The following is a 15,466-nucleotide window of genomic DNA, read 5'->3' on the forward strand; positions in this document are numbered from 1 at the left end:
ATTGAAAAACGTCTTATAAAGTTAAAAAAGAAAATCTGGTAAGGTTGCCCCTTACCAGCGCGGCGTGTGAGACTGTCGAGATAGTTGACCCCTGAGATACTCACGTACTAGACTATAGACTCATCCAAACTCGCACTCGACGTGCGTGGAAAGGGTTTTGGTTGGTTTGTTTGTTTGTTTTCGCGCTTTCAAGAGTTATTTTTATTGGAGTTAGTTAGCTGTTGGGTCGACCTACCAAAAGGTCCTTTTTAGTGAAAATTTGCCAACTACCAAAATATTAAAAAAAATATGGACATCTGGTGCACAAATGCCTGAGATAATTAAACGCGCTAGATGTAAGCACCCATAAGTATGCGGAACCGATTATGAATGTGATTAAATTATGCGGTATCGGTATTAAGACGATTTTCGACGCGGTATTTCGGTATTTGCCATTTTTTATTGCGGTATTGGGTACCCCCCAATGTCCCCTTCAGCGTGGAACGATTTTTTCATATCTTTCACTGTCGCTCATTTTCGCCTGGCTGGCCTCTAGCATTTTTCATTTTCTCACCGCCGCTTTGAATTTCCATGTTTTTCTTCCTACGAAATTCGTCTCTTTTGTTTTCAATAACTCGCTCTAGGTCTTTCTCTGTTATCCACGTTTGTGTAAACATAAAAAATAACGCCGAAAAAGACATGACTTTGTTGTTGTTTTTTTCTCTCTTAAAGTCCGGGCGGCCATGTGATTTCCTTCCAAATAAAACCTTGAGTTGCATTTGGGTTGCCATACCTGTTGATTGAGTTATTTTACATTGGTATGCCTGTGGTGTGGACGGACGGTCGGTGTACGGTCACGTGATTACCGAATTTCCTCGGATGGGTAGTTTACCACATTTCCTTAGCTATGGGGCTCCGTCCACGTGCAGCGCAAAGCGCCGCGTGTGGAACTCCGCTATAACATTTCTTGGTAGTTGTGTGTGTTCACTATTCTGTGAGCCACTGCAGTTTACATCAGGAATTCCAAGGAAAAATGCCAGCTTTTTGCATACTAAACAATGTCCATTATGGCTCCACGTCTCCACTTTCACCCATTTCAACCAACCCTGAACAATTAGCAACAATACAACAGTCACACTTGCCTGGCACCAAAAATCCTCACATAGGCGTGATACCACCATAGCCAAGTATACGCTCCTATAGTGTCTTGTTCAGTCAACAATTGGAATATTTTGGCTTTGTATCCATGTAGTCAATTTCAAGAGCATTCGTCCTTCCTGGACATACATGTGGCCCATTTAGTATAAATAAGGATAATTAAAAGAACTGAGGCATGTATAAGGTACATGACCTATTTGGAATGTCTATAGATTATTGATTACAAAATTATACACTTAAGTTCATTAGGATGCCACATGTTATTCAGCTTGCAATAGTAATTTATCCTCACTGCGTATCTATTGTCGCATCGCAGCAAACTAAGTTATGGGACGAATCCATGACTGCCATGGTCATGTGGTCACTGCCACCAGGGGAGGTGGGAGGGGCAAAAAGCGTCTCCTTAAGGTAATTCTGTCAAACTGCGAGATTTCACGCAAAGGATCGTAAGTTACCCCAATTGTCAACAACTCTTGGGATTAAAAGAATGCAGGCATGTTTGTGAGATATGCTCATTATATATGCTGTGAGAAAAGTAATTTATCCTCACTGCTTATCTATTGTGGCGTCAAGGCAAACTAAGTTATGGAATGAATCTGCTTCTGACCCACCACAATCGCTATGCTATGCCAGCAGCACAAGAAACTGCGACTGAACCACACAGCCAGAAAAATGCCACACAACAGCTAAAAATGCCAAACTACTATATTCCACAATCGCTGATCCTTAAGCCTCAAAACCTGGTTACAAGAGAGCCACCCTAAATCCGAAGCTTTGTCTCCAGTAAAAAAATCCACAACAAAGAAGGTGCGGTCCCTAACAAGGATGCAGATATTGACAATGGAGAGTGACGTGTTGGCTGCTATTTTCCCCCTAAAGTGAAAGAGGAGCCTCTTAAACTTTAAGAAGAGCAGAGGAACCGCCTGCTATGGGGTATCGCGGAATCTGCCTGCTCTTTCCTAGTAAATTTCAGATATTCTTTCACCAGCGAATGCGAGAGAGGGTTTGTAAAATTGATGCAGCCCATCCGATTATAAATAGCGTGCAGCTTCCCAATGAGGGAGTCAACAGAACCGGCTGCCAATCAGGAGGGGCACTGACACAATTTCCTATTACATGTCTGCGAGTGAACGACTGTTCTGCCTGCCCTATCTCTACTAAAAGGAAATTTAACAATATCCTCGGATGAACCTGAGGTATGGACTTCAGGGTGGTAAGGGCGATGAGGAAACTAATCAATTGTCCCTCCAGGGTGGACTTCTGTCTCTGATAGGGTTTTTCACTGGACAAGGACCTAACTCCACAAAGTGGTTATTAATGGCTGTCATGTCTAGGTCAGGCTGGGAGATTGAAGGAACAGGGGTTCCTGTTGAAGCGCCACATACTTGACAAAAATTGGCATTGCGGTTATTTGGGTATAGGCACGCAGCACACCGTTGGACTGCCTTCCAGGGGCACAAAACGTACAGAACGTAAACCAAAAATTCAACAAATGCAGCGAAACGCCCAAAGGTCACATTGTAATGGCTTGGGTAGCCATTTCAGAGTTGCACCAGGTGGGAAAAGCAAGACCGAGGTATCACTCTTTTCCCTAGCAAAAACTGATCAATGCTCGCAGCTTGCAGCAGCACCCGCCAGAACCGTCGGGGCTGAATATCCGGCACAATTATTGTGAAGGGGGGTGATAATGCTGGTCTATGAAAAATGGAGGAGCAGACCGATGAGCAGGAAAGGCGGAAAAACATAGATATTCTCCCCAAGAGGCAACTGCTGAGCAAACATGCAGATGCTGGAAGATGCAGGGGTCTGGCATAGCGAGAAATGCGGAAGGAGACAGCCAAGCTGATCAGTGTGGCAATTACTATCGAGCTACATGAGATCAAATGCATGCAGTCCAAACATCCTTTGGACAAGGATCATGCTCCCTGCTCCATGGCCAGGCTGAAGGACACGGCCTTCCCAGCAAAATGCTGGAGGGTCTTCAGCATAACCGCCTTGGAGGAAAGAATATCCTCTCTTAGTGCCTTGAACTTGACTTCTTCCCCCCCCCCCCGGTAGTAAGAAAACCTGCCGGACAGAATCACAGATAAACCCAAGGAAGGTGATGAACGTGGAAGGAGAAAACGGACACTTGCTTAGACTGATAAAATATCCGGCCTCATTAATGATAGCCATAAAGGCGACAAAGAACCGGCGCAAAAATTGTCCGGGTTTTGAAATCGAAGATCACGCAAAACTCTAAGAGCCAGATTTTGTGCCACCATAGAAGGAGAAGCCAAGGGGCCGATGAAAGGCCAGGTTCCATTGATATTGCTACACCAAGCACAGATCGCCTCCCTTGCGGGCCCTAATTGCCTTGTCCAATTTTCTCCTAAACGTAAAATGGTTTACCGAAGAGGCAAGGCAAAAACGAAAGGGGATAAGTGACAAGGTTACAAAAAGAAAAAAGAGGGATGCCAACCCTTCGTTGACCCCACGCTCGGAACCAGGTCCAGAAATGAGGTGCTGAGGAGGTCCTCCCAAGTTCAATGAGGGTAGAGTGTTAAGACTCCCCCCCCCCCCCCCCCCCCCCCCACACACACACACACACACACACACACACACACACACACACACACACACAGGTACACTATTTGCGGTCAACAGTAAGTAGAAATAAATAGAATTAGGGGACACTTGAAACCTCATCAAGATTTACTGAAGAAAATGTTTAATTAATCCTACCAATGTTACAACTTCAATACACTACAACCAAAATGTATGGGAAAGGTGCAAATATTAAAAGACACGCCATTACACAAGGTAGGAACCCAACAAGCACAACAACAAACATAATGCTAAGTGTGAACAGGGGGCTAACTCTTCCCTCCCCTGAAACTGCCATGGGAAGCATGATAAGTACACTGTGAGGTGCGCCGGTTGTAAAGACACTCACACCAAGGGGCCAAAGCGATTCCAATTTAAACACCGAATGTTCCCATAACGTCCTTGGATGAGTGTAACGGAGATTTGCATGCGATGGGGCAGCCAACAAGGCCTTAGAAGAAGATTTGAGGATGGAAGCGGCTTCTTTTTCCACCTTCACCCAAACTGGGTCACCCAGTAGACCAATAAGAAGTCTCTGTAATGACTCCTTGTCCAACTGGTCCGTTCTGGCCCTAACTTCATCAAAAGCCGCCGTGTATTCCTCCACCTTCTAGTGCGCTTCATTTCTGGAGGGGCGGACCAAGGATTGCTGTAGTTCAACAGCGGCATAACAATCAAACATGCTCAGAGGGTGGTTAAGGTGCGAAGAGCAACTAAAGCATCCTCTGTACTTCTATGCTCCTTCTCATTCTCCAAAGTCTTTAATTTTCTCTCGAGCACCTGAATACTGCCAAGCAGCTAAAAACGGGAGTAAATATTACAAAATGAGAGTCCAACCTCTGGTAAGCACTACAGCAGACCTGCGCCTGTAAATTCAGGACATTCCAAACAACCCCTCCATTCATGGGACACAGTTACTAAAGCTAACACACCATCTCCTGAAATCGTCTTGTGTCCCGTTGTTGACCCGGTTTTGTCTATTCCATCACCTTAATCATTTTCATTTTTTTTCACACCTCTTTCCCTTCCTCTTTGTTTTGTAACCCTCTACCAGAGTAGAGTTTATGCATCATTTTCTCACTTTTTAAATTTTCCTGACACAGCCCTAAAATTTGGCACGTACTGTTTTCAATCAAACCTTGCCAACGTAGCAATTACTCAATTTTAGGTAGATGATACGAAATTTTTTTACAATTTTGAAAAAACCAATGGTTTGATAGGTCTTCGAAAAAAAGGAAAATTGCTACTAAAGACCGAGCAAATTCGTAGTATTTTCATTTTTACCAGACCATTAATTTACGAATCTTTCTTGTTGTTAGCTACATCTTTAACAAGACTTGAAACATGAAGATTTTTTGGAAGTGCCCGCAATAGTTTTTAGTTAAAATTCTCTTTGGGGGGGTATTTTCCAAGGATTGTTGTTTGTAACTGGCTTCGCATAATGGTTTACCGACTTTTTACCTGTTGTGAGCTGTTTTTTTAACATTTGAAGCATTTACCGCCTAAAGTTTCATTCGCAGCAAATAGCCATTTGGGTCGCCAGTACCCTTTTACCCTTTGTTGAGGAAAATGTACTTTTCATTGTGAAAAACACTTCAGACAAAACGTCGATCACGAAGGATATTCCCCATAGCTGTATTTTCCTTTTGTTTATCTCATATGTTTATTACACACGTTGTCACTGACATTTTTGTTCTTTATTATTCATTTTTATTTTACTATGCAATTTTTATGGGCATGGATTAGTCGTACTGAGACAGTGAGAGTTACTTTTTCGCAATATTCACCTGCGTGCAAAAAGGAACCTGCGGATAGCCATCCAAACTTTTGTTTTTTAGCAAATGGCCCTTTTTTCTGCCCGCACGCGCAGGATCAGTGTGTCATTCTGAAGAGAACGCATTTTGCAGTGCCACCACTAAACACGCTGTCAGATAAAAATAATTTTAACTTTTTACTATCTAATTTGCTCCATGACTGAAATCACAAGAGTTTTACATTAATTTACTTTTTAATATAAAACATTGTTTTCGGTCGTGTGATAAATCCTACCAAATCTGCCCAAGCCTTGCAGGGCTGTCAATAAGGACCATTAGCTAGCCAAAACCGCCGGCTAGATAGCCATCCTTAGCCGGCTTCTTTCATCTCCTTCTACCATAACTGCTAACAAAAAATAAGCACCTTCGAATAAAATTGTAAAGCATGTGTTTCCCAGTTTTGAATGACATTGAATGTGTATTTAAACAGGTTTAGATCTATGAAACATTCAAGCAGTGCGATGTCGTGGAACACCTGGGATATTTTGACAGCATTGTTCCCAGTCTTGTGTGTATTCTGACGAAACAACATGGTGTCCACGGTGGAAAAAACCTCTTGAAAACCTGGAAACTCTATTTCCGAGACTCTAGATTTCAAAATGTCCCCAGACTCCTCGACCCTCAAGAACTTGTGCCTTTGGTGCGAGTTCCAAAGCCACCTACTATTCATTATCAGCCTGCTCCTTAAGAGCGGTTTTCTGTAAGGACCGACTAAGGGTATGCAAGATAGAAAAATCCGATTTTCCCAAACTTTGCCAGAAAGAAGGCCTTGATGAACTGTTTCTGAAAATATAAGTTTCGGGTCGTTTGGGGTTTTACTTATTTTTTAGTGAATTTTTTAAATTTTGACCGTTAACGCCGGCTTTAATCACCCCGAAATATGCACTTTTGAAGAAGCTCCCATTAATACCTTGAAACCTTTCATAAAAAGATTAACCAAGCAAATCAAACTATCGTCTTTTCTCAGATTATCGGTGTCGTCAAATGCAAATAAAATGTAAACGTGAAAATTTGACAGATTTTCTAATTTTACACCTTTCAATGGTGATTACAACAACAGTATTTTGGCTAAATTCAAGGCCTAAAAAAGCACTCTGGTACATCGCTTTGACCAACAAAACTATACTACGAGGAAATATTATCATTTACACTAAACATCGATGAAAAAAAAAATTGGGGTAAATGAAACGGCGAGTTCTGAGAGCGTTTTCAAAATGGGTTACCTGGGCCATTTTTGAGCGAATTTTTGAACTTGGAACGGTTCCAAATTAGTGGAAATAGAAACCCAGAGCTCTTTAACTCCGATTTTCCTTTGCATGATGAAGCCTGTTTCCTCATTTCTAGCATATTACCAATTAAGGATACTAGTCTTTTCAATTTCTGGTACTGTATTCCCTAAAAAAGAGAATTTGGAAAGTCAAAATATGAGTTTGCTCAGGCGTTTGCGGTTTGTTTACCAGTGAAGTAGAAATCGATTGTCTTTGTACTTACAACACAAATAGGTGATCAGCTACAAGGTTAATCAATTCACCAATTGCTTATAAAATACTTCCTACCTTACAGATCTTTTCCTGGATCGAAACCACAGCACTCATTAGATAAGTACGAAGAGATCATCGAACTCGCGCGCTAACACAATTTGCATAAAAACAACTGACCATGAAACGCCACAGTACACCCAGTCAAGTGTATTCCGGAACCGCAAGTCTCATTATATTTTTAGCAATATTGCGTGTTTTGTACTATACTGACAAAAGACACGGGATATTTCTATAATAGATACTTAAGTGTTAGGATAATTCCTAAATAATCGTACTTACCCTGAATAGTGCTGGGTAAAGTCTCTGAGACTCAACGTAAAAACGACGCGCAGGAATAACGGACCCCGGGGGTACTCCCTTATATGTGCCGCTGGACCGGGTATGGTTTTTGAACTCTCTGTTCTAAACAGGGTATATCATAAACAGCGTATGTATTTTGCAATTTGTTTCTTCTAAACAGGGTCAGGGTTTCAAATCCTCAGCGGCTCACATATACCCTAGTATTGGTCGAGTAACCCCCGGGTTACGGACCCACAAAGACAAATTAAACAAAACTTGTATGGATCGATTCCTTTCTTTCGTTGTCAGCAAAATCCTGTAAGAATTAAGGGAAAATCTAACATCGGGTAGATGAGCGCAGATTTAGGAAGCGCTCGTTAAATTAACAATGTTTCTCTCACATCTGCTCTTAGTCTTATACGATCATAACGCTTCCCGTTAATTCTACGTATAAACATCGTCAGTTTAAGTGATTATAATACGAGTCAAGTTATCGCTTTGCTTAGAAGTAGTAATTGTAATAATACAATTATTTTCGAACAAAACAATAGATTTTAAGATCCGACGACACGGTCCGCGGAGCGAAGGAGGGAGGGGGGATTGCGCAAAATTAGGAATGCGCAAAAGTATGAGGTCACCAGTAGGTACAAGTTTAGAAAGAGGTCAGCGTGTACATAAAAAAACTGGAACTGAAGCTTTTTTATACGTGATGAATCTGACGAGCTAAAATAAACTAGGTGGGACATTTTTTTTCCAACCATCTCGAAAAACGAGATGCGGCCCCTCCTGACAACTGTTATCCAAACTGTTAACAGTAATTTGACTCTTAGGCGTTACAGCCGCACCCTTTTACTAGATCCCCTAACGCGGCAAGGTACTCTGCCTTGCGCCTTGGGTTAAATTCTTCCGTGCAGATATCAAAATACTCGCATATGTTCTTCAGCATTGCAATGCTGAGTGTTTTCATGTTACCTTTCTTGGTCAATTCGCAAAGGTTTAGGTTGTCATAAGCGATGGGATGTTCTAGCTGTACTTCCTCTAACACAGCCTGGTGGGTGTCGCAAAACTCTTGTTCATCCTGAGAAGCTTGTAAATCTGAGTCGCTAACCTCTACAGCGTGACGCAACTTGCACGATAATCTTGAAAAGAAAGACTGTATCTGCTGCGAGGTAAGAAACTCATCACTCGAGAACAGCCTCGAACCATCTGTTTTTTTCGCAAAACGCATATCTCTCGCCACTTTCTCAGGGTTTTGTTTGTGGCCTGTTTGCTGTCCAAGCTCAAATTTTTCCTCCAGGTACTTTCTTTGTGATTCGTTAAACCGTGACGACTTCTTTGCAGTTTTCAATGCCCAACCTTCAGGTAAACTGACACCGTGCTTCTTCTCCGTTTCCCTTCCTTCAAATACTTTTGCAATGCCAATATCGTCCTGGGGCCGGTTGCTCGAAGCCTGGTTAGCGCTAACCGTTGGTTAAGAGGTATCAAAATGTATAGGTTTCCATGGTATTTAACGCTGGTTAGCACTAACCACGCTTCGAGCAACCCGGGCCTGAAGGATAGCGTGGTACGTTAATTTAGCCCTGTCCAGCAAAGTCTCTTTCTCCGGAATCAACTCGCATTTGCCAAACGACATATGCCTTTCGAGACTCGAGTATCTCTCGTATACCTTGATGCAACCTTCATTTGGGCAGGAGAACAAGACAGAAGCGTCTTTCGTTTCTTCTACTGCCATCGTTTCATTGGGTCTTGGTTTCTTTGAGGCTTCCTTGGATGCTTTTACAAAGTCACCAGGGGAAAATCGGCAAGTAAATTTGCAGCTTTGTAAGACATCAGCAACTAAAAAAGCGAACATTGAAATGGAAGTCTTTTTTAATTTCAGATGAAACGTTTTTCGCGTCTTTTAAAGGTTTATTAATTTATCATGTACACAACTGACTGAGTTGTCTATAGTAGCCATTAGTATAGACTCTCTTATACTCTGTTAATATTGCCCGTTATCCGTAATTATTAGCTGACTAAGTCAGTGAGTATTTGCAACACTAGTCCAATACGGTACATTTATATATCACTATGCCCGTATATTTTTTTTACCTTGAACTTTCGTTTGGCTGATCTCCCTTCCATTTCCGACGTTGAAAGCTCTCCAAACTGTCAACTTGTCTTTGCAGTACTCAAAGTTGTTTAATGTGCTGATACCATCGAGTTTTACTTGAGGCAGTTCACAGGCGGAAACGGCAGCATTAACAACAGTAACGCGAACCCCGGTGACACCTCCATTAGACAGGATAGCTGTTTGAAGCTGTTCAGCATTTTGCACGTCGTGGCCCTCATTTACATACCTGCGGACATGGGCCTTGATAGTCGCGGCTTTTCGGTCACAAGCCCCCTTGCCTCCTTGAGGGTCACTGAAATCTACTCTGCAAACGTCTATCCCAGTGTTTGCCTTCATTAGGGTGCATGATGCTATTACAGCAGAACTGTGATAACATCCCGCGTTATCTTGCCGTAGAAATGCTCTGTTGATTCTAGGATTCTCCTCTTTCAGCGACCTTAAGGTGTGCTCAATAATTCGCACTACAACTGAGCTGTCTTGTGATGTATTCTCAACTATGTGGACGAAGGACTGACTTTCTAAAAGCCCTCTCATTTTTCTTGCGATGACACTTATATGCCACGATATTCCTCGTTTCCCGTACCAATCTGATTGGTTTTCTCTATATTTGAGCGGTAAAAACTTCATAGCCCAATCTTGTGTTATGAGTACAGAGGTCTCATCTAAAGCGCTCAAGCACGCCGTCCTTGCTGTATCTTGCCTGACACACCTGAGTTGATGTGCTTTCCAGGAGTGGATTGCCTGGACTGCATGACTATGCGTGTACAAGACGTCTTCTAGTTCTTCAGGTACAAACGTTGACTCAGTCAAGAATGTTTAAATTGAAAAAAGAACATTACTGAGACTTTCACACTGTGAACACTGAATGTCATGATTATGAGAGCATTGGGATCTTAGTTCATCGTCCTTACTATCGCTGAGAGCGTATCCGCTGCAATGGTCTGCAACCGAGGAGGACTCAGATACATGAACCTTCAAAAAAAACAAAGTAGTAAATTTAGTGACCGTTTGAAGTTTCTGAGCTTTCATCTATTGTACGCGCAATATTTTTGCCAAGTTTGGTTAAAGCAATTAGAAAATATGAATCTTTGGCAGAATAAAGTACACACCTAGCAAGGCGAAGACGGTCGCCAGTATAGAGAACGGTGTTCTCTAGCCCAACAATTGTATAATTAGTTTGGAAAAGAACCCACTTGATTTAATTAAGCCCTCACGACAAAGTTAAGAGATTTTGCCATTTTGCCAGTCTCGTGGCAGTTCGTTATATATTCCGGTTTACTTTCAGTTAACCATGTTTTAAACCGTATCTGATACCTTATAATCAGCCTTCAGATACTGCTTGCCTTCCCTCAGAGACACTTCCCATTTTTTGGCAGTCTCTCTGTCCAGACCTCTCTCTTTAAGTTGGTCCACTATTCCACACAAAGCTTCAAACCCTTTCGCGCCATCCGAAGCAATGTAGTCGAGCCCTTGCAAGGACTTCCTTACGGTCGCCCCGCAGGCAGACAGGACTCTTAACATCGTTGTCGGGCTGAATGGAGTGAAATTCGTCTCCTCGCAATAAGCCTGGTACTGCTTTACTAGCCTGTTAGGGATCATCGCCCTAATGACATTTGGGGTTTCTAGTATCTTTCCAGAAGATAGGCGGAGATATCGCTGCCCAAAAGGAAGATCCTGGATCACGTGCGGGCTAGTTATGTAAGTCAAAAAGTGATCCAACTGTTTATTTTCTACTCTCATCCTAGGACTTTTTGCTCGGGCTGGCAAGGCACCCCGCCCATATTGAAGAGAGTGCTGTCTTGCCATTTTGAACCGGTATTTGGTGATCCGTGGAATGTAGTTTAGGATACGCTTAAACGTTATCAGGTCTGCCATGATTGATAATATCTGACGCCTTGTTTCCCAGGTAGATGCGTTTTGGTAAGACTCCGCCAGTGCCTTTAGATATTTTCGGTCTTCTTGTCGTTCACCGATGCCAAGTACCTTCTCGACTGAGCCAGATTTTTTCACGGCCTCCCAGAGGTAGCCTGCGTCTCCTGGAGCAATAACGTTAAGGCCAGAAACAATAACTGACTTCGCCTTTGACACATGGCTTGCTCTAGTACGTTCGCTGGCTGCCTCCCATCGCTTTTTGTATGACCCGACTGTATGAACGTTACATGAACGTAAGAAATCGTTCAACAGAGAACGTCTTGTTACTTGACTACTAATTTGTGGATCATCGCCGTTAGAACTCTCGCTGCTGCTGCTCGCTTGAGAGTCCGTTTGATACAGGCTAGTGTCGATCTCGGAGTAGTGTCCTGATTCGTCAAGCTGTGGATGAGAGTATTCGTCTCTTAAGGTCAGCTGGTGCATTGACTGGCTAACGTTGTCTTCAACTTCTTCACTCTCCACATCTTCTCTCTGTACGCGTTAGAAAGGAAAATGAACTAGTTAGCGCAGAAAAATATATAAACTCGATGTCGCCGCTGTAGAGTGAATGACTTTTTTTAACGGCGTACATATCACCACTGCAATGATATGTAAGTGTTCTCGCATCAATACATGATATAAAGGAGTAGTATGCAAGGAGGCTGGGGTCATCAAAAGGGAAGGGGAGGAAAACTCGCCTTTTGCTGAACCTCTCTAAACTATTAAAAGCCACTCGGACAAGGTTATAATCTGTTATATTCATGCCATAGCTATACAATATAGCTCTATCTACCTGTGCGATATTTTGTGATATCCGCTCTTCCGGTTTGTCTACGTTAGATCCTAAAGCTTCTGTGGTCGGTTCTGAGCTGGGAAATACTAATAACTGTGATGCTTCTTCCAACTTTCTCCTGCATTGCTTGCAGATTTCTGGAAAAAATAATGGATTGCAGAACATTACTCAGAAAATCTGTGCCAAACTCTTATAGCTTCTGTTTTTGCTCATGATGCTCTTAGTTTTTGAATATTGCAGCTATGTGTTGAAACTGTTCGGTAACACGTTTCTTGATTTAAAGACTTTAGGGGGCGGGGGTATATCCGATTATGAATTTAAAAAAACAAAAAATGGCAGTGGAGGAAATTGAAACTGCCATTTTTTTACGCTCTAAACCCGGCAATGTTGTAAAATATCACTACAGGTTTAACACTCACGGGAGCCTACAGGAAGCAACACTTGGGTTTGCTGGTAGAGTAGCTTGGAATGTAGAGACGATATTCCTCTCTCCCCTGACACTAAAGTTCCATGCGATGACCATTCACTGGGAGCAGTGCATATCCTCTTACTTGAACGCCATCTAATGCCAAATTTGTCTCGATGTCTTGGGCATATTGTTAGTTCAAGGTGACTTTCGTTTAACTCAAAAATCCCTTCAAAGATAAAAAAAGGTTGTAAGGTGCCTTTTACTTAACAATTTTTAGCGTATATATCACAGCGTCATTCACATTTTATTCGCTTCTTCCACGTTTATCGTTAATTTATGCACCAAAAGATAAATCAAAAGATTTATTTTTAATTTTTCTTTGGACGTCCAGTCATCCCAAAAGCAGTTTTTGTTCCTCTCTTTTTTAAAGTTCCTGTGAAACAAACGAGGCTGTAATGCTCGCGATAAATCTGAGATGGTTTATAAATGTAGGCAATATTAATAATTTTTTTTAAATAAACCTCTCAACGCACCGAAGTATTAATGATCAGGAATAAGTTTAAATTTTGCGTGTTTTACTGAGAAACACGGAGGCTTTTACTTTTGCGTTTTGGCTCAGCTCAGATGTTCTGATATTGATCTTAATTTGATTAAGTCGGCTACTGCACGGGTTAATTATCACTCATATCTTTGTCAGTAAAATTCATTCTTGAATAACACGCTATGTGTTTTAGGAATATGTCTAAAAATATTTTAGCGTTGTAAGTTGCAATCATGGCCCTTAATTAACGGGGTAAAAATTGTATATGAAATGCAGTAAAATGAGAAGTACACGACATTAAACAATCAAAGCAGGTGCTGAGCGTCACGCTTCATTAAGCCTTCCTTTCAAGTCATTTTCCGCGTTACCCTTGTAACTAAACCTTGAACATCGTCCAGTTTTATTTAGTGTGTAAATTATGGACAATAATTAAAATCTACAGGCTGCAGACGTAAGAAAACTAGTGATGTTTCGATAAATTTGCGGACACCTTTCAAAATATAAAAACAGTCTGAAGGCAGATCACGATGCAGCTAAATTACATTTAGTTTTAGTCTCATACCGATTATTCTTGATGTAAAAAGATTGGGAGGCGTTTATTTTCCTTTCTTTAAATTATGCGTCTATTTTTTCTTGTTTTTTTTTTTTAACGATGGCCTGTTTAATACAGACATCTACCTTACGTACCTGCACGTGCCAACAACAGCTTTGGTTCAGAGTCTAAACTAGCGTCTCGAATGTTGCAAGAACGTAGATGCCCTTGTACGGCTTTTGTACACTTGGCGAGGATCACGCTCTTCACATTTTCCGGATTGTCCACACTAGAACCACATGTTCCTCCTGCAATCTGCCCATACTCACACGAAGCCATTTGCAAGTACACAATGACTGAATGAAGTCAATGAATAAACTGCACTGTACAAATTAACAGGTGCAATTAAAGACAAAGAAGTAAGCCAGTGCTGCCTCTTCGGAATGCGGGCTCTTCTCGATTTACGGAGAACAACTCGATAATCCAGGAAAAAAGATTTTTTTATCAGTCCAAAACAAAAAAAAATTGAACTACCAAAGATGTCCCGACCTCTCCGCGACCATATCCAATCCTGGGTGTCCTGTGGCATTCAATACTTGTTCATGTTGCACGTTCAGGTGATATATGCGCTCGGCGATTTTTGTCAGGAACTTCCATGAATGCGGTTCTTTCTATCCAAGAAAGCATAGTCAAGTACCTCGCACATTGATTTACCTCGCATTTGTTGCCGCATTTGCGTTGTATCAATAGACTGGTACTACAGAGTCGGCGGTAGACAAAACTGACATGTCTGAGCAAACTGTCTCTAATTTCCAATTTTACCATTCCAAATTAATTGCATGGCTCAAAATTTAAAAGGTAAGTATTTCTAAGTAAAAACAAACTGGTAGAGCCAAAAAAACGTCATCACGCAAACAAAAGTCAGAGCTCATGGCGTTTATTTCCATGAATATGAAAGGTCAAAGGTCACTCATAATTGATAAAATGACCTGTTTTGAAATCGCGCTCAGAACTCGCCGTTTCATTTACCCCAATTTTTTTTTTCATCGATGTTTAGTTGAAATGATAATATTTCCTCGTAGTATAGTTTTGTTGGTCAAAGCAATGTACCAGAGTGCTTTTTTAGGCCTTGAATTTAGCCAAAATACTGTTGTTGTAATCACCATTGAAAGGTGTAAAATTAGAAAATCTGTCAAATTTTCACGTTTACATTTTATTTGCATTTGACGACACCGATAATCTGAGAAAAGACGATAGTTTGATTTGCTTGGTTAATCTTTTTATGAAAGGTTTCAAGGTATTAATGGGAGCTTCTTCAAAAGTGCATATTTCGGGGTGATTAAAGCCGGCGTTAACGGCCAAAATTTAAAAAATTCGCTAAAAAATAAGTAAAACCCCAAACGACCCGAAACTTATATTTTTAGAAACAGTTCACCAAGGCCTTCTTTCTGGCAAAGTTTGGGAAAATCGGATTTTTCTATCTTGCATACCCTTAGTCGGTCCTTACAGAAAACCGCTCTTAAAAACTTTTTGACAACCCTGGCCTTGTTTCTTTAATGACACACTCAACGATGGTAACACTTGACAGTGTGCTGTTGGAAAAAGAAGCGGAGACAATATCCAAACTTTTAGAAAACTCGTTAAAAACTAATTATTATCATTATTTCTGTTGTACACATTTTTGGCATGGGAATGGATTGAGGCAGAGGCTACTTTTTACATGCGTGTACATGTTGCCAAAGAGTAACACTGCTGACAGCGTGTGTGGTCTTGCAGTCAGCAACTTGACAGAGAGGCAAAGGGTAGAAAA

At 41.5% G+C, this 15,466-nt stretch overlaps 3 protein-coding genes across 3 annotated transcripts in view; 1 reads left to right on the forward strand and 2 right to left on the reverse strand.

The window, feature by feature from the left end:
* Positions 1-15,466, forward strand: part of LOC140937928 (probable E3 ubiquitin-protein ligase HERC1) — a 138,468-nt gene that overhangs the window by 19,572 nt on the left and 103,430 nt on the right. The window lies entirely within an intron of this gene.
* Positions 8,184-10,254, reverse strand: LOC140936598 (uncharacterized). Its single transcript, XM_073386098.1, has 3 exons — positions 9,449-10,254; positions 8,886-9,193; positions 8,184-8,807 (listed from the first exon to the last, which is right to left on the reverse strand). Exons 1-3 carry the CDS (start codon positions 10,095-10,097, stop codon positions 8,184-8,186), a joined length of 1,581 nt encoding a protein of 526 aa, XP_073242199.1. The 5' UTR covers positions 10,098-10,254.
* Positions 10,250-14,080, reverse strand: LOC140937449 (uncharacterized). The gene is made up of 4 exons (XM_073387017.1): positions 13,812-14,080; positions 12,594-12,809; positions 10,785-11,873; positions 10,250-10,442 (listed from the first exon to the last, which is right to left on the reverse strand). The coding sequence occupies exons 3-4, from the start codon at positions 11,823-11,825 to the stop codon at positions 10,287-10,289; spliced, it is 1,197 nt and encodes a 398-aa protein (XP_073243118.1). The 5' UTR covers positions 11,826-11,873; positions 12,594-12,809; positions 13,812-14,080; the 3' UTR covers positions 10,250-10,286.

Source organism: Porites lutea, chromosome 5 (genome assembly GCF_958299795.1).
Source record: "Porites lutea chromosome 5, jaPorLute2.1, whole genome shotgun sequence".
In the NCBI taxonomy this organism is placed as follows: domain Eukaryota; kingdom Metazoa; phylum Cnidaria; class Anthozoa; order Scleractinia; family Poritidae; genus Porites; species Porites lutea.